At 37.4% G+C, this 19,847-nt stretch overlaps 1 protein-coding gene across 4 annotated transcripts in view; it reads left to right on the top strand.

Annotated features, from left to right (window-relative positions):
• Positions 1–19,508, top strand: part of LOC576810 (dnaJ homolog subfamily C member 13) — a 44,450-nt gene extending 24,942 nt beyond the window's left edge. For all 4 annotated transcript variants that reach the window (XM_030973702.1, XM_030973699.1, XM_030973703.1 and 1 more), the window contains 23 exons: positions 172–373; positions 1,339–1,454; positions 2,293–2,371; positions 2,920–3,055; positions 3,339–3,523; positions 4,061–4,135; positions 4,545–4,661; positions 5,588–5,767; positions 6,313–6,480; positions 6,821–6,934; positions 7,706–7,822; positions 8,325–8,600; positions 9,440–9,539; positions 10,223–10,297; positions 10,969–11,169; positions 11,564–11,645; positions 12,137–12,179; positions 13,161–13,331; positions 13,766–13,945; positions 14,795–14,935; positions 15,787–15,927; positions 16,516–16,615; positions 17,202–19,508. In XM_030973702.1, coding sequence (XP_030829562.1) covers positions 172–373; positions 1,339–1,454; positions 2,293–2,371; positions 2,920–3,055; positions 3,339–3,523; positions 4,061–4,135; positions 4,545–4,661; positions 5,588–5,767; positions 6,313–6,480; positions 6,821–6,934; positions 7,706–7,822; positions 8,325–8,600; positions 9,440–9,539; positions 10,223–10,297; positions 10,969–11,169; positions 11,564–11,645; positions 12,137–12,179; positions 13,161–13,331; positions 13,766–13,945; positions 14,795–14,935; positions 15,787–15,927; positions 16,516–16,615; positions 17,202–17,299 — 3,097 coding nt within the window. In that variant the 3' untranslated portion in view covers positions 17,300–19,508. The remainder of the gene's footprint in view (positions 1–171; positions 374–1,338; positions 1,455–2,292; positions 2,372–2,919; positions 3,056–3,338; positions 3,524–4,060; positions 4,136–4,544; positions 4,662–5,587; positions 5,768–6,312; positions 6,481–6,820; positions 6,935–7,705; positions 7,823–8,324; positions 8,601–9,439; positions 9,540–10,222; positions 10,298–10,968; positions 11,170–11,563; positions 11,646–12,136; positions 12,180–13,160; positions 13,332–13,765; positions 13,946–14,794; positions 14,936–15,786; positions 15,928–16,515; positions 16,616–17,201) is intronic.
• The last annotated feature ends 339 nt before the right edge of the window (positions 19,509–19,847 follow it).

The following is a 19,847-nucleotide window of genomic DNA, read 5'->3' on the forward strand; positions in this document are numbered from 1 at the left end:
CCAATCAATCGCGACTTTGCAATCTCCTATCTTTTATGTACATAGTTGTGATTTATATCAACTCTTTGTAAGACGGGGCCCAAAAGTACATGTTGCTCCCTGATGGCGGCAAATATAACATTCTATTAAATCCAACCTGAAACCTGTATTTTTAACATGCAATCCATATAGGCGGATGATGATAGAGAAGCTTGCAGCTCATATAGCAGACTTCTCCCCCAGGCTACGCAGCAACAACCGCTCCCTCTACCAGTACTGTCCTATCCCCGTCGTCAACTACCCACAACTCGAGAAGGAACTCTTTGTCAATATCTACTATCTCAAACATCTCTGTGACACCACCAAGTTCCCTGACTGGCCGATCAGTGAACCAGTAAGTCACAACAAGAAATATTTTATATGGTGGGCTTACGGTTGCACCATGTGAGAGAGGGGGAGGAGAGGGGAGAAATATTTTGTTGCAGACTGTCCCATCATGGAAATTATAACGTACCAAGCTGCTCTAGAGAATATTTGACTTTTCTAAATTGACCAAATTTTTTGTTCCTCTTTAAAGAGTGTTTGTCATTGACTCATGTATATACAAACCACCATTTTATTTATCTTTTAAGAGATGTTTTTCTTTCATTTCCCTTGAGCTATTTACAGTTATAGCACAATTGCAAATATATTGCAAGAAATCAGTCTTAGGTTAATTCCGTAGCCGTGTATGTTACTTTTTAAAAATCTGTGATGTTGCTGGTACATAACATCAACATGATTTCTGTCGGCAACACAGTACGTTTTTGAGTTTGACTTTTTAATAGTTCATTTTTTTTAAGTCTATGTGATCATCATTTATTTACGTGCAGGTTTTATGAGAAGCATTAAGGGCATTTGATTCATACCCCTCAAAGTTGAATTCAATCCCTTCTGGTTCTCTCTAAATGATATGTGGTTCATGCAGACACTGTCATGAACTACCGTATATTCAGATTATTCAGATTCAGATTTAATTTTATCAGTCCATTTGAAAATTCATTTGTTGGCATTACATAAAGCACATGAACAATATACAATAGAAATAATATACACAAATAGATAATACACAGCAGAAAATTTACACTGACGTAGTAATGGAAACACGGATATAAACCGTTTTTACGCAGTGGAAAAATATAAGAAAATAAATGGACTTATAACAATATTGAAAATGTATGATTGAGTAGAATTCGATAATATTATTTTTATTATCTTTTATTATTATTATTATTCTTCTTCATTGAAGGCATTCAACATATAAATAGGTAGAACACCTGCTTTGTTTAAGGAGTTTCATATTGTTTCTGTTAATGTTAGGTGAAGCTATTGAAGGACATCTTGGAGGAATGGAAGAAGGAGGTTGAGAAGAAACCACCATCCATGTCGGTGGATGAAGCCTATGAGACTCTCAAACTATCCACAGGAACCGGAGGGTAAGAAATGAGCTCCTTGTGACATCTCTTTGTTTCAATCTTAAAGGCTGTCTGTACTAGTTTGGCTAGGAGGGATTACACCACCCAGGGAGGTCTCATCAACTCAGCTCTTAATTAACATGAGAAAAAGAGGATCATGGGGGACCAACAGGCACCGCTTAGGCATTGTTTTTTATATAGAGGGAGCAAGTAGCTACAAGTAGTGCAGTGGGGCTTTAACTCGTTTTCGTCGACACAAATGGTAGACCACCACTGTAAACTTTTTTTACAATGTATATGTACCATTACCATGTACTCCAAACATTATGACAGTCCTGGTTTTAATTCCTTAGCATAGAGTTGGATTTAATGTGATGCTTGTCTGTAAGCTTAATGCCTACCTACAGGGAAAGCTTATTCTACTTTTTGACCTTTCTTCGGGTCTTTTTTCTGTCTTTTGCCCTTGTATATTGCCATGCCCTTAACTTTAATTATTTTGTTTCTACCAAATTTAAAAAAGTCTGCATAATGGATTTTTGTAAGGGGAATTTTTGAAGTCAAGTCCTAAGATTGCACTGGAGGCAAACACAAAATGATGAAGGCTGTAAATTGTAGGTTAGGTTGCGTGGCAAAGGAAAGAGAGGAAGATAGAAAATTGCTAGAATACTTCCTAACTTTACTGAGTGTTAAAACCGTGATAATATTAATGAAGTCTTACAATATCAATAATGAATTTTCCTATGTTAATGCTTGAGAAATGAGGAGAATTCAGTTATCAATCAGTTCACAAATACCATGCTGCAATGATATATCATTTCATAGTTTGTTAACTTGTAATCCTATATTTTTTTTAAAACAGACATGAGGAGAGCGACATCAGGAAAGCCTACTTCAGATTAGCTCAGAAATACCATCCTGACAAGAACCCTGAAGGGAGGGTAAGTAAATAAAAGATTTGCAATTTAAGAAAAGCAGATTTAAATAAATCTTCTTGTGTACCTGAATGTTAGGTATCAGTGTTGGTTGATTTGTTGAAAATGTGTTATCATTTTCTTGATACTTGTACAAAGTTTACTTTGAGTCAAAATCCATAAATTGTTCTTAGATTTCCTTAATTTTAGGGGGTCTCTTTTCTTTGTTGGAATGAGATTTTTACTTCTTGGAATAGAAAATTGTTCTATATTTAATAGGGAAAGCACATTCTTTCCCTAACCACTCATTGATGTGAGTTGTAAAAAGGTGTCCATAAATAAATTGCTGTGCTACAATTATTATTATCAGTCTTACATGTAAAGAACTGTCCCCTTCACTCTGCTGGCGTTCAAAGCAAACCAAAGTGTCACAAAGTATATCGCCTTGCTGAAACTATATTGATGTTTTTACGTGATCTCAAGACCCTAATTAGCGTAGACAAATAATGTTGATGTTCTGAGAAAAATCTTTGTGTTTCATATTTATTGTATTCTCTCTCTCTCTCTCTCTCTAGGACATGTTTGAGCAAGTGAACAAGGCGTATGAATTCCTGTGCAGCAAGTCATCCCGTCTGACAGAAGGACCCAACCCAGACAACATCGTCCTCATCCTACGCGCTCAGAGCATTCTCTTTGAGAGATACAGGGAAGGTGTGTACAGAGTGGAATCAGTGGAAATGTTATTACTCAACATGCGTTTCATTGGAGTAATAATCAATGTTTTGAAACACATGGCCACTATAGACAGGTGGCAATTATAGAGAGGTGGCCACTAAGACAGGTTTGACTGTATTTGTATTAAGATTTTTAGAGCACCCCCCCCCCCCCCAACCCTATGTCTTTTGCAAACTAAAGCCAGTATCCAACAGAGCCCAGCATGTGTTTGATCACGCCATGCTTACCATTTGACAAATCGTTTTGTATCTTTTCTCAGTGCTGGAGCCATACAAGTATGCAGGCTACCCCATGTTGATCAAGACGATACAGATGGAGACCAACGACGATAGTCTCTTCTCCAAGGCGGCTCCGCTCCTGGTTGCAGCCAGCGAACTGGCCTTCTATACTGTGAACTGCTCGGCTCTGAATGCAGAGGAGCTCCGCAGGGAGCAAGGCATTGAGGTGAGAGAAAGGGAGGGACAGAGGGCTAGCGGTTGATTGAATTGGAGAAAGGAGATTTTATTAAAGAGTGTGAGAGAGAGAGAGAGAGAGAGAAAAGGGGGGGGGGGGACAAGAGATAGAAAAAGAGAACTTCACATTTAGGTATTAGATGTGAGATAGAAAGTTGCTTAGGGATTAAATGAGAGAAAGGGAGGAGGGATGGAGATAGAAAGAGAGGAACGGATATCATAATAGATGTAGCTAATTAAATATACTGTACATGTGTATAGACAAGCAGAAGGAGCAAGAGTGAGAGAGAGACGGGTGGGGAGGAAAAAAGACAGACAGACAGACAGACAGACAGACAGAGATATATAGAAAAAGCAAGAGAGCAAGAGGATAAGAGGTGGAGAGAGTGTGAAGACAGAAGGACATCAAAAGCAGGCAATCATTTTGCTCTCTATAAAAAATAGGAATAAATAATATTACAAACCTTGTGTAAGAAACTCTTCAATGCACTATAGAATTTATTCTTTTTTATCAATTCTCTATTTACAGACATTACAAGATGCTCTGACCCGATGTGCGGCTGTTCTCAGTGCGTCCAGTAAGGCAGATGACATGGCTGTGATGGTGAGTGTCGGTCTCAATTACCACAAAGAAACTCTGATGAGAGATCAATTTACACGTAGATCTACGATATATGCTGTGGTGACCATTGTTCTGTGATCAATTACTACAGCAACCAAATTCCATCGAATGCTCTACCTACATATTAAGCCTAACCTTTACAATAAACCTTTCCTTAAACCCAGTTGCAACTCTAACCCTATCCCCTAAATATTCATGTATGATTGAATAAAGCCTTAAAGAAATGTTACCCAAGTAAGGTCACCACTAATTTCAGTGACACCCAAACATGCTATAATATAAATGAAGAGAGATGTTCTATGTTGTTATTTTGCTGGTGGAATAGTTAGCTACTGTGAAACATGAGTTTGTAGTTAAACCTTACTTTATCTCCCACCTGACCTGTGTTTAGGTGTGTCAAAACGTGATCAAGTGTTACGCCGTTGCTGCCCAGTTTGAGGGATGTAGAGATCGCATCACCGAGATACCAGCCATTATCAAGGATGTATGCAGGGCTCTCTTCTACAAGGTGAGAATGTAGAACTTTCAGACAAAGTTGAGTATACTGGGGGTGTTTCACAAAGATCATAAGTTGAACTTATCTTTAAGTTGGACTCAGCAATTATGGAAAGCCGTTAGCATCTTTGAAAAATATTTTGGAAAATTTATTTTAAAAGGCATAAAATCTTGATTCAAATCATTCATATTTTCTATTCTCAAGGAAATTTCATGTTCTTGATGTGGAATTTATGAAAAATCTAATATATTGAGTTTTTGCTTTTGAATGGTTCTCCATACATTTTAAGTCCAACTCAGAGTTAAGTTTGAATATGATCTTTGTGAAACACCCCCCAGGTCATGCAATTACATTGTGAAAGAAGTGTCTGGAAACAATTGGGAGAGGTTGATTGCATAGTAGAACTGATGTAGAACCGATGTAGGTGTTCTGGAGTGATCAAAATGAAACAAAATTGATGCAATCTTGCTGAAAATCATATGGCGCTGCAGACAGAAATGAGTATTCAGTACTACATACAAATGAAAGTTTGGTCCAATCTTTAATTTGATGTTAGATATTCTAAGGGTGATAACGGCCTTTTGGGATGATGCTTCTGGTACTTCAATTATGTTATCTTGGATATAGCTGAGCCACTGATATGAAGAGCTCAAACATATTTGGGACCATTTACACCTGAGTAGAGGGTAGCAAATGTAGATTAATGCCTACCAAAGGACAGCAGTGTTGGGCAGTGACTCGACCCTCAACCTTTTTACTGAAAGTCAAGTGAATGAACCGCTATAGTAACTTCTGACATATGTACATATGTAGCACATTTTTCCACTGGTTACGAAGCATGTTGAAATGTCATCCCTGGATCAGCATTCAAATGAACATACTACAAATTACTAGTTATACCATATTACCTCATTCTTTGTTTCGTTTACGATTCTTAGAACCTGCCCATCCTGTGCTCCGTGGTGGCCGAGTGTGTGAGTGCCTTCTCCGTAGACAAGTATCTACAGGATCATCTCCAGCAGGCCGGAGTCATCTGGCATCTCCTCGTCTATCTCTTCCAGTATGACTTCACCCTCTTTGAGAGTGGGGTGGAGACAAGTGAAGGCACTAATCTTCAGGTAAGGAGAAGGAGAATGATGGTGGTATGGTGTTATTGGTGGTGGTAACGATGATGATTGTTGTGCGTTTGGGATGATAGTAGGGGGGGGGGGGGGGTATTGTAGAGGTAATTGTTTTGATATTGGTGTTGATGTTGATGGCAATGGTTGGTGTACTATAGCGGACGATTGCAGTAGTCGTGCTTCAGTAGCAGTGGTTATTGTGATGATGATGATGATGATGGTAATGAGGATGAGGTTAATGATGGTGATGATGATGATGATGGTGACGCTAATGAGGATGAGGTTGATGATGATTATGATGATGATGGTGATGAAGAGGATTGTGATAATGATGATGGTGATGATGATGATGAGGATGGCGATGACGACAACGATGTCGATGATGATGAAGATGATGGTAGTGATACTGATGCTGCGGCTGCTACTGATGGCAATTAAGACACTACACAAAAATAACAATAAAGCTGCTAGCATTACCATAAATACCATGCACCCGTTTTTGATAGGTCATAATTGTATTGTACATGTGTTGTATCTTACAGCAAGTGTCCAACACATTAGCCAGTCTGTGCTTCACAGCTTTAGCCAGGCTAGCTGGTTACCAGGAAGGAGACAAAGCTACCCCACTCAATCCAGCCATCCGTAAATCACTCAGCGCCTTACTCACACCGTACCTTGCAAACCAACTCGGAACAGAAAACCCCAACCAGGTAATTGTTTGGACTTTTATTATAAGTTTGATAAATTCATTTGCCCCCAAAGACGGTATGATAGATAGATAAATTACAACCATGTAATCTTGTTATTCACTATTTATGTCAGGGTACTATTACTTACAAGTTTTTCAAACTTCCTTTTTAGTCTCCACTTTCTTCATTCCAGTATTGTAAGATTATGATTGTTTCATGTTACTTTTGTACCATTATTTTATGGTTTTATGATTGAAAAAAATGAATTGAATTGAATTGAATTAAAAATTGAAAAAATGTAAGTTCTTTCATTCTCCCTTCCTCTGTTTAACCCTTCTCATTCCCTCCCCTTCCCCCTCAGGTGCTGAAAATCTTGAACAGTAACACAGAGAACCCTTACCTGCTTTGGGATAACTCCACCAGGATGGAGCTGGTCGAGTTTGTCAAGGAACAACAACAGAGCAAGATCAGGACCGTGAGTAGTATTGTTTGGTTGTTTCACAAGATGTTCTGTATTTTGCTTAAAGGGAGTGTAGTGGATCTTCAGTTTCCTTGTGCACAAGGCCATTTTTTGCTGACACCAGACTTGGTGAAAATACCATCAATGTGTGTACAAGTCTGCACACAGCAGACCTGTAGGCCCATCAAGAAATACCCCCAAGTCTCTTGGAAAGTATATGGTGAGGGAAAAGTGAGATAATGCTTTTACCTTATGGGGGAATGCGAGGCATTACTTAAGGCCTGTTAACTAGTCATACAACTGAAGGCTATTCCTGGTGATTGACAACACCTGTATTATTAAGTAAACACCAGACAGAGCGAATTCCCCATGAGAGCCCACTCCTATGCGTCTTTAAAAATTGAAGATGGTAAGAACTACCTCATTGTCATATACCTGTAGCTCCAATATGTTTTGAATTTCAAATGATTAGACTTTAAGTTCAGTGATTCCTGCTCTTGCCGGATTAATACATTCAGGACTGTAATGTGACTTGCTTTTCATGTCTCCAAATTAGCAAAAAATTCTTGCATTCAAGTTAAATAACTCAATCCATGTGTAGAAGTTTAAGAGTTTGTTGAGTCTATTACCACTCTGTGTACAGAAGAGAGATGGGAACCAAGTAGGATGTTGAAATCTATTCTTATCTGATTCTTCATACATCCATATGCCCCTGTTTAGTATCAAAATACACTTTAAATCTAAAGTTACTCATATTTGATCAAAATCTATTCTATTTTTTTTCAGGGAGACTGTGATCCTCTGTTTGGAGCTGACTTCACCTTCAGTGCTCATGCCAAAGAACTCATCGTTGGAGATATCTTCGTCCGCATCTTCAATGATATGCCAACATTCCCACTTCAGGTAGGTGACAATATACAGCATTCAGAGTGTAGACATTGTCTCACTGAGGAGTTATATGGTAGTGTTACTGAATGGGATTTGTTTCCTTACACTCAATGGATTTCCTTTCCTTTCTGTGTAGCCATAAGAGAGGGTAGGGGATCTGTAGTATCCAAAAATTATAGGGTTCTCAGAAAATCTCCACATTCAAATGTCCATGCTTTGAAAAATTATCTGCTATGTAATACATGTATGTACTGCATAACGTTATGAATCATTGACTTTTAAAATTTTAATTTTGAACTCTGCTGACCTTGTGCAACATTCTTTGTTAACCTGGTGTGAAACACATGTAAATATTCATCTAATTGCTCCTCTATAAAGAGTACAATTTTCTATGTTTTCCCAGCGTATGCTAACATTATTGAAAACATGAGTACAAATTTGTCTGACTAAAGGCTTTGAACTGCTTGCAATAGAACCTTAACTCACATGCAAATCCTCCTCCAATCTCCTCCTGCAGAATGCCATAGGGTTCACCAACAGCCTGCTGGACTTCCTGGGTTCCCAAGCCCAGTACCTCCACTCCCTGATGGCCCTCACGTCCAAGGAGGTGGACACCAGTCAGTCCAGCCAGCAGGCAGAGCGTCTCAAGAACTGTGAGATGGCTCTGGACGCCCTGGCCAAGGTCATCTTGAATAACTCGGGCACCGAGATTCAATGCAACGGTCACTACAAGCTGCTCTTCTCGCTGCTCAGGCTGACCGGTGCCACGCAGCTACAGCTTCTTGCTCTGGAGGTATTTACTCTCTTCTCATTCATTCTTTTTTTTTTCATTATGTATGAGAGAGTACATATATCCGTATATATCTATTTGACATATTTATACAGGATAAAAAAGAAACAATCAAATCAGCAAAGCTGTTTTTCATCGATGTCCTGTTGTCAAGATTAAACATTTCCAATTCTAACCAGTGGGATTCTTTTCATTACATCAATCAACAACAAAAATAAGGCTTTTAAGAAAGAATAATATAAGGAAAAATTCGTTTGAAAGATATGTTTAAAGTGCAATGTATATGTGTTTGAAATATGACTTAGAAAGATAGGCACAAATAAATTCTTTTATGATAATCACAAGGCCAATTTCACACTTCTATTTCATCTTATTTTGATGAAAGTACATGTAGTAACAACAAAAAAAGAGACAATGAGACTGCCTAGGAAATTTTTTAATGCAATCAAACTAAAGGAGATCAGGAAAAGAAAAGGAGATCAGAAGAGGAAGACACAGGGTGGGACTTATAGATGAAATCACAAATCAAACATTATCTCTATTTATCGTGGTCAGTGAAACATCATTTAGGTCGCAACCTGTTGGTTACGACTGGCACATCATTTAGGTCGCAACCTGTTGGTTACGACTGGCTCAATCAAACAAAACCCTTAGAATTGTCTGATTATTTTTGTTTAATGTTTAACTCTATGTATCTCTCACTTTTCCTTCCTTTTCCTTTCATCTTTTGCTTGCGCTTATAAACATTGTATTAAGCGCTTTATAAATATAATTTTTTATTATTATTGTTATTATTATTATTATTATTATTATTACATGTACTTTCTAATTCTGTTAATCAGGTGATCCGTAATGTGACTGGTAATCAGGATTGTGTGACCAATATAGGAGACTCAGGGGTTGCTGGATACCTCCTTCTCACCTTACACTCATTACCATCAGGTGAGAATCATTTATTTCTTGTACTACACTACTCCTTGAAAATCAACTTTGAAAAGAGAGTGGAGTGGGAAGGGAGGGAGGAAGAGGTGGGTTAGGGTGAGGGTGGGAAGTTATAGATGTATAGATTCATTGTATGCACTGAACACAGTCACAAAGTGCTACAAAGTCTTGCAAAAGATAAATTTTAGGGTAATTTAAATCGTTGAAAGTTTGTTCCGTATTCTAGCTTGCTCCTAAAGTTTACTTACCTCGGCCCTTTAAAGTGACTCAGTAACATTGCCTCAGATTCTGAAACAAATCCTGGATTTAGCTCATGCTGCAATCATAATTATAAAACTTGAGGTCAGTCAGGAATCCCATGAATTTTACAAGCCTATCGGCTGTCTGATTGTCAAGATAGCTATGATTGGAAATCGAAATTGCATCTTTTGTTTTCCTAACGGTTTTTATAACACTACAGTCTATTGGGGAAATGAGTATGGTAAAACCGGTCACTCAAAGATTTTTACTTTTTTGAGGCACTACATTATGATCATTTTGAAGCTCAATTTTTATTTGGGGCTTTAATATTACACCATATCACAGACACTGATAACACGTAGGGCCATGCATCTCAGATTTAACCTTGTTAAACGATGCCTTTAATCATGTTGGTTGATGTTGTTTCATCCATGTCTTTTCAGGTTGTTTGTCAGTACTGGAGACACTCTTCGCCTTGGTTTCTCATACAAAGATTGTGAAAGAAATTGTGTCCAAGGGTGAGTATTTGTGTGGCATGGAGAAATAATATTAAAGTCCCTCTGCACAAGTTTGGCATGGCGAGATTAGACCTCCCTGCAAAGTCACTGGCAGGTGGTTATCTCATCAAATCAGCTCTCAATTAACATAAGAAAAAGGGCTTCATGGGGGATCAACGGGTACCGCTTAGGAATTGTTGGCTGTATAGAGGACGCAAGTAGCTATAAGTAGTGCAGTGGGGCCTTAAATGAATTTTACAGCAACGCAATAATCCAAATTGGCAAGTTTTAATTTGAATTGAAACATATTCATACAAGTATGTTTATGAATGGTTGTGCGATTTGTAATAACTTTTGATAGAATTAAAGCACAATTTATTTTACCCTACTGAATGGATGTTAACCCATTAGCAACTAGATATTTTGTAAAAAATGGCCTATTACTGACTGGAAGATGTTGCAATATTACTCTCATTTTACATTTTTCTGAACAATATGAAACATGCGCTATTTTCCTAGGCAGTTCAATGAGTGAAAGGAGGGGTGGTTTAGTTATTGGGTTAAAGAGCATTTAAATTTGATTCCTGTGTGGGCTGTACAATCATTCAAACTTCTGGGAGGAGGACCTAGCAAGTTTGACCCAACAACTCCAATCCCCTTTCCCCTCTTCCTTCCATCCCTTTCACACCCAGGTGGTCTGATCTATCTCCTTGACCTCTTCTGCAACTCCATCAACCCCACCGTCAGAGAGAAGACGGCCGAGCTCCTGGCCAAGATGCAGTCCGACAAGCTGGTCGGTCCCCGCATCCGCATCCTCTGCTGCAAGTTCCTCCCGACGGCTTTCATGGATGCCATGAGGGACTCTGCAGAGGCCAGCGTCGTCATGTTTGAGAGTGAGTAGGGCGGAGATTCAAATCTCATGAAAACATAGCTTTTTTAGTATGAATGTTTGAAGTCATTCCTTAGATCGATTAGTGTCAATTCGATTTTTGAGATGAGGTTCTTTTCTGTAATACTCAATTTTAATGTGCATCCTTCAAAACTATATATATGGAAATAACCCATATTTTTTCTTTACAACTGCAAGCCCCATGATTATTTGAAGAAATGCATGTTTGGGGCTTTTGATAAGCTATAAAAAGAAAAATGGAGCGACTTAAAAAAAAAATTAAAATGAAATAAATAAGTATATGCGATAAGAAGAGAAAATGGAACTGAGGGGAAAATGACTGAAAGGGTAGTTGAATGAAACCAGAAGTTATGTTTCACATTTTATTGTCTTTTTAGGTGTGCAAGAGAATCCAGAGTTGATTTGGAATGAGGAATCGAGAGAGAAGATCTCAAACCTTATTGTCAAGATGAAGAACAGGTAAAGAAAAAAACATTCTCATAGTACTTGTGATGATTAAAAGGTGTGTTCAAATGGTTAAGAGCACCCAGGGCCCCATTTCACAAAGAGTTGCAAATGATCCAAATCAATCGTAAGTCCTCCAATCAATCGCAAGTTTGCAGTCTCCTATCAACATAGTCGCAATTGATATAAAGTACGTTGCGATTGATTGAACTCTTTGTATGACAGGGCCCAGATGTGATTTGAAATGACATGTCAAAAGAATTCATCTCATATGTTATTCTTGATATAAATAATTGGAGAGGTAAGATCTTCTTGCATATAAATTATTTTTAAATGTGGGGAGTCTCTCTTCAACTTTGTGATCAGAGGTCAAGTTTTACAGGTCAATCTGGGAAAGTATAAAGAATTCCAGGTATGATTAACCCAAGTTGAAATTGAAAATCTTTCACCATTCATGTTCAAGGCTTCCAATAATGTTTGATTCTTTCTCTTTTCTCTTCTTCTAGGCATTACAAAGAGCAGAAGGACAATCCAGATGTCACGTGGAAGGTAAGAAATAATATTAGAGGTGGCTTAGTCGAGTGGTTTAAAGCTTTGACTTGAAATGCAAAGGTCCTCGTGGGTTTGATCACTGACATGGCATTAATGTACTTTGGCAAGGCATTTATCTACATTTGCCAGGATAGAAATTGGGACCTAGTAGGATGACGAAAGCATTTTTGTTACTAATTGCCATATACCCTAATGGTGACTATATGGTAGGAATTCTCCCCAGGGAGTGGAGGTGGTGCTCACTCCGTTAATGCATTCAATGACTGGGGTAGTATTATCTGTAAAGCACTTAAGAGATGGAATTTCCTATTAAGCGCTATATAAATCCAGTTTATTATTATTTGTCTAGGCTCCATAGTGCAACTATATTGAACATGTAGGTTCACTAGCTCTCACAAGTATCATTCATATAGTTCTACGTACAAACCAACTTGAAATCCAACTTGTACCTCTTACTTTAAATATAATTACAATTGAGGCAGTTTCAGAGTTAATAGTGCACTTTCTGATGATAAGGAGGTTATGAATTGGAAATCATGCTTTGATTGGTTTTTGTTTGATAGTTTCTTGTCATTATAGTATTGACCATCAGCATACTTGTTCTAATCAGTCGCACTATTTTGAGATATTGGAGGCAGGCTGTTTGAATGTAAAGAAAAGGAGGACTGATCAATCTCGCTTTGGCTTTGACACTGATTGATTATGATAATCATTAGACATGAAGGTCGTGTAAGATGCCAATATCATCTTAAAGGCCCACTGTACTACTTGTAGCTACTTTTGAACCCTCTGTTTAGAAAACAATGCCTAAATGGTGACCATTGGTCCCCCATGATCCTCTTTTTCTTATGTTAATTGAGAGCTGATTTGATGAGATAGCCACCTGTTAGTGACCTATCTGGGTGGTCTAATCCCTCCTAGCAAAACTAGTACAGATGGGCTTTAATAATCGTTTCTTTGACTTTGATTATTTTGCAGCTACCGGAAGACTTCTCCATCTCAAGCCAGATCACTGATGAGGTTGTCATCGGCGGTGTCTTCCTTCGTCTCTTCATTGCTCAACCATCTTGGGTTCTCAGGAAACCCAAGGAATTCCTGGTGGAACTCCTGGAGAAGTTCACCGAGTTGGTCGGCATGGCCAGCCCCAAAGTAAGCAAAGAACTTTTTTTTTAGGTGATATAACTTGTTAATTTTTCTTGGTCCATTTTGAGGTAAAATAAACAAATATGCTTTGTGAATGATCCATTCACCGCCCAGCCTGTCCTGGCAGACCAGTTGCTTGACCTTGGTCATCTACCCCTGCCCTCCCTTAGCTGTGCCACTGCAGTATATCTTCATTACCTGTCATTACCTTGACCTTTGTTATTATTTTGACCTGTGACCGCCCAGAGCGATACTTTGGAAATGGTGACCACTGGTGTGGTGTGTTTCTTCGCCGCCCAGCCTGTCATGGCAGACCAGTTGCTTGAGCCTAGTCATCAACCTCCCCCCCCCCCTTCCCCCCTTAGCTGTGCCACTGCATTATATCTTCGTGTAATGTCATTACCTTGACCTCTGTCATTATTTTGACCTTTGACCCTCAGAGCGATACTTTGGAGATGGTGACGACTGGTGTAGTGTGTTTCTTCACCGCCCAGCCTGTCATGGCAGATCAGATGCCTCAGCTCGGTCATCTGCCCGTCATCACTAAATGTCTCAAGAGTAAGAATGAGGCCATTCCAAAGAGTGGTCTGATGGTGCTTCACAGCATATCAAACAGCGATGTGAGTATACTATAGAGACATGAATATAAAGAATTGTATAGATGGACTGATAGTTGAATAGATAGATAGATAGATAAATGAAGGATACAGAGATAGATGAAAGATGGATGGATGGGTGAATCAGTTGAGAGATAGTTGAATAAATGGATAACTAGATAAATATATAGATAGGTAGATGGATAGATAGAAAGATAGATAGATAAATGAAATATACATAGATAGATGAAAGATAGATGGATGAATGGATAGATGGGTGGATAGATGGAGAGATATATAAAAAGATAAATGAATAGGTAGACAGATATGCATAGATAGATAGATGGAGAGTCTGATAGCTAGCACATCATTAAACGATGTGAGTGTAGGGACATGGAAAGAGACATAAATAGCTGGGTCAGTAAACAGTTATATGCATGATAGATAGATAGATAGATAGATGAATAATTGACATATATATGTTGCCAGTTAAAATATAGAAACACAAATGACTGCATACTACTACTAAACTATCTTCAGGGATTACTTATTGAGCTAAAACTTAGCTACATTTACAGCAAACCATTAGATATTTTAATTTAAGATTTCATAAAAGTAGAAACATGGTAAAAGTTGGGATACAGAGAGAAATAGAAAGCTAGATAGGACGAGAATATGAAAGAGATCAATAGATACATGTATGCAAAGAGGGTTAGGAAAAAACTTAACAGATATAGGTAGTAAGTGGTTGAAGGGAGGGGGAAATGGAATGGTCAGGAAAGAGGAGATTTCATTAATTATTCTAGTGACTCTAAAGATGTTATTCTAATTTGTTATGCTAATCTGTAATATTTGAATTTATTCTACTTTTAGAACTGCGTGCGTAGCCTTGCTCAGATCGACTGTGTAGGCCCCATCCTGGCAGCCATGAAGCTTAGAACAGATACCACTGCCCTGGCCTGTGAACTGCTGCATAAGATGTTCCAGAAGAATCATCCTGAACTCGTGGAACAGGTGAGGACTGCTCTCTCCCTCGAATAGGGCTTCTTTTTGTCGTAAATGTCTTGGAGTTAAAGAGATGTTTAATTGTTGTTTCTAGAGGGAAATGATTAAACTAACCATTCGTTTGTAGAGCACTTACAATATGCATCGTATCTTGAATGTTTTTTTTAATAATCTGAATTGGAAAATAATGTGGATTGTACCTAGTAATCTGGGATGATTTAATTTCAAAACCTCTGCCGTAACACCTCACTTGCACTGCTAAATTGACTCAAACCAACATCCGACAAAATCTAGCTATTTGTGATAATGCAATTCTGTGTTCAGTTTATGGTTGGTCTGTTGTTGGTCTCCATGGTGACTGGTGTATGACCACTAAATTATTGTATATATGAATAGTTTTTAAAACCTTCAAAAGCTTTCTGAAATGTCTCTGTGATCAGTCAGAATACAATATAATTTGCAGAGTTGACAATACTTATATAATATTGGATGGCCTTGAGTGTGATACAAGAATATATTGTTCGAGCTATGACAATATTGGATGAGTTGAAGAAGAGTCTAATATATCTTAGCGAGAGAAATATATTCTTGTATCGCACAAAAGCAAAGCCATACAATACTATTATCTTTGTAAGTCTGACTAGCGAAATAACAAAATTTGTCTTACCTCGGTAAATATGGCTTTGTTTTCATGTGATATCAATATTGATAGTTGAAGTTCCGGATGACTGAGCAATACAAAAACAGTATTGGTCAGTCATCCGGGTTCTGTGCTAATTATATTGAATACACTGATTTATTGTACCACTTGGAAGCCTTATATAGATAATACTTGTATATCTTTTGACCTTATCCTCCAGGCATTGAGCTGTGGTCTGGTACCGTACCTACTGAGCCTTCTGGAAGACAACCTGAACCACATAGAGAATGCTGCAGCTACCAAGGCCCAGATCGTCAAGTCTCTCAAGTCAATGGCCCTGAGCTTGGAACATGGAGAGAGGGTAAGCAGGATGGATGTGGTGGTGGTGGTGGTAATGATTGTGGTGATGGTGACAATGACGGTAATAGTGATGATGATTATGACGATGATGATAGGTCCTAATGATGGTGGTAAAGATGATTATAAAGAGGATGACGATGATGATGATGATGATGATAATCATGATCATGATGGCGATGGTGGTGATAAGATGATGATGATGACGCTGACGGCGACGACGACGATAATGACGATGATGATGATGATGATAATGATGATGATGATGATGATGATGATGTTGATGATGATGATGATGATGATGTTGATGATGATGATGATGATGATGATGATAATGATGATGATGATGATGATGTTGATGACGATGATGATGACAACGAAGAGGATGATCATGATGATGATGAGTAACACAAGGTTGGTGAAAATGCTTTGATTAAACCTAACACATGTATAAAATAGTAAGTAAACAAGTTATATAAGTTGAAAAAAAAAAAAAAAAACCTGTTAGTAGCATCTATAAAATTACCATCTACAATGTCATTAGAAATGTTCACAATCAATCAAGAGGAATGGTGATGTGGTTGTCTTTCAGGTGAACACACTACTGGAGAAGTCATCAGTCTGGGCTACATACAAGGAACAAAGGCATGATCTGTTCTTGAGTGACAGCCAAGTATCTGGCTACCTAACAGGTAAGATGGTGCTATATCAGGGTACTACTCTTCTGATTCACATATTGACCTCAACTCTTATAGAATGTCATAGATCTGTATATCAATACTAAGAGGGAAAAGGATTATTTTGTCAGTAGGAAGCAGGAATAAAATGTAACAGAAGCTTCTCAAGAAGGCTGATTGGGCTCAGATTCTGTAGTGTGCAAAGTGATGAAATAATGAAATGTATCACAGACGTACATGTACATCTGTCTCACAATAATAACAACAGAAAAGATAGTAAGATAAACAAGTGGTTTGAATTAGTAAATTGCAACATCTGTTTAAGTGCTTCATGTTCCTATACATTGTATAAAGTTCTTGCGTCTAAAAAAAACCCCAAGACCATTATTTATTAAATAAATCTGTAAGGAAAAAAAAATTTGAACTTTCAAATTTACATTCAAATTTGCATAATGAACATTAAGAGTTTCTCCATAATTCTTCAATTTGATTAACTATTTAAAAAGGGAAGTGCAGAAATTTCCAATGATATATTTGAAATTTTGGAAAAGCAAATTTGAACATCGACGCTCTCTTCTTTGTTTCATTGTCTTTCGTACAGGTCCGGGTGTGGCGGGTTACCTGACACAAGGAACAACATCCACTGTTTCAACCGCCCCACCCCCCGTCGATACCACCCATGACAACCAGGTAAAGTAGGATACCGGTATCAAAGGGGCACAGACGGATCAGGGCGTGGTCTAGAGGGTGAGAGATGAAGTGGTGTTGGTCATGTGATAGGGGGTTACGAATGTCAATGCAGAGTGGAGATACTGTATATCCTCTTTCTTGTCCTTTCTACTAGGAAGTAATTGATTTTTAGAAGTGAGAAATGATAACATTCTTTCCTTCATTGTACAGAGCCAAGTACATGAGAGCGAGCCGAGATGGTCGTTAACAACGGTGATTATTTTAAGTATCATACAGCATTCAATACTCATGATGTCGGAAGTAAAAGAATCAATGTAATGTTGCAAAGTGGAAAGGCATTGAGGGTGTGCTCGACCATGCTCCATGCTACTTTTCAATTATGAAACAGACATATAGAGCACAGCCTCTTTTCAGGATTTTTCCTGATGACACGATCATTGTCTCCATGATGTGAGCCACATGTCCCTGTATAAAAGCATGGAGAAGATCGAAAATTAAGAATTCAGAAAGGATTGAATATGAATAATCGTAACTTTGGGACAAAAAGGGCGCTAAGTCAGTAGCAAATTCATAGATGTAGTGTTGCTGCCATCTGCAATCTAATGTTTTTGTAAAACTAAGATAATTTTGTTATGCTTTAGATGTATTTATGTACTCATTTTGAACAAAACATCAATAACAGAACCAACTGATTCTTTAATATTTACATTAAATAATATTTAGATATCAATATATAGCTCTTGTCGTATAAAACAAGAAAGATTGCTATATCGAAGGGAAAGCCTTACCCTCATCTTGTACTCTTTAATTCTTCAAACTTTTAATTCTTCAAACCCAGCTTGTTAAATGAACAAAGTTCATCACCAATGGCTTGGGATGAATATATTATGCCTTGAAATATCATATTCATTTTCACATTCCTGGATGGTTCAATGTATGTGTGTTTGTTCTATTGTAGCTAACAATTGTGTACTATTGATAATTCATAACTAAATTAGCTCTTCTTTAGCGTACTGCTACTAATTTGCTACACTGATACTGACTTTTTCTCATCAGAAAATCCTATTTTATATTATTAATAATTTACTTCTGGATATTTTGATGGCTCTTCTATACCTATTGCTCTGCATTTTTTCTGATGATATTGACTTTTTCTAATGAGAACATTTACCATGTGCAGTATCAATGAATTTTTTCAGAATTAGAGTTAACTCTTCTTTGCGTACTGCTCTCAGTTTTTCTGACAATCTTGACTTTTTATAAGTAGAAAATGGCAAAACTAATTTTAGTGTCTTGATTTTTCTTTTTCGTGTCTTGATTATGTTTGCATTCTTCATGTGAGGAAACAATTAGAAACACAGAATTCCACTTGTTCAGCTTGGTATATTACAGTGCAATTTTGTGATTAAGGAGCTTTGTCAATGCATTGTTGATTATCTTTTATTTCCTAATCATGGTTCAACAATTCTTAAGGATTTAGTCTTGAATTGTGTTGATGAATAATCAGACTCCCCAATTTTTATTTGAAATGCAGGTATAAGTTCACACAGAGAACAGAGCATTTATTTGCAGAAAGGACTTATGTATAACTAATGAGTCCTTTGAAAAAAGGCCAAGTAATATGTGAGAGATAACAGGTTTAAATGTGATGACATTCATTCATCTTCGTACATTTTGGACAGAGGTGCCAATATGATTATTTAATGGAGAACATGTCTTGTTGTACTCTCAAGATTAAGAGTGAGATGTGGTAATTCAGCTTTCACATTAATACCAAGAGGTTGTACACTTTTCTATTTTCACACTAAGACAAATATTTCATTTTCTATTTCTTCATGGGACACAATTTGCATTATCATACTTTCCATGAGTAAATATGCAGTAAATATGCAGTAAATATGCAGTAAATATACTCCATAATCCTTTCAGTAAGAGATGCTTTATTTTTTCAGGCCAAACAAAATATACTGTTATGTACATAGAAGTTCTTGTATGAAAGAAAATAAATTCAAAGCTGTATGGGGAAAAAAGAAGCATATATGTAAATGCTTAATGATGGTAGATATGAGTGTCCAGCATTTTTAAAGGCATTACAGTTATTTTTTATTTTACTTTTGTTATTTGTGATTTCATAACAGTCATCTCATTCCATGTGTTAAAAGTAAAAAATGTTTTAAGCCATTACTTCAGTGTACTGTATATTAAGTTAATTCAGCCTTATATAATGTTGCTATGGCCAACCCTTCATCACAGTTTAAAGAATACCTATGGGAAACAGAATCATATTTCTTAACAATTTTCTACAGACACATATCATCCTACACTTACATGTATGAACATTCAGATGACTTTTTGTCATTTTTTTAATTATCAGAAGTAGGCAAAATCTTCTTCTACCTTTTGCAACTCGATGCAAGTTAATTATTAAAGTAGTACTTCCCATGCAGAAGTCATAGAGAAACTACCAAAGAGGTCCAAAGAGGTTATATGAGAGCCATAGTTAATTATAGTGTCACAAGGCCATAGTTACCCCTCTCCCTCTCTCTCTGTCTCTTAT

Source organism: Strongylocentrotus purpuratus, unplaced genomic scaffold (genome assembly GCF_000002235.5).
Source record: "Strongylocentrotus purpuratus isolate Spur 01 unplaced genomic scaffold, Spur_5.0 spur5_scaffold_7, whole genome shotgun sequence".
Classification (NCBI taxonomy): domain Eukaryota; kingdom Metazoa; phylum Echinodermata; class Echinoidea; order Camarodonta; family Strongylocentrotidae; genus Strongylocentrotus; species Strongylocentrotus purpuratus.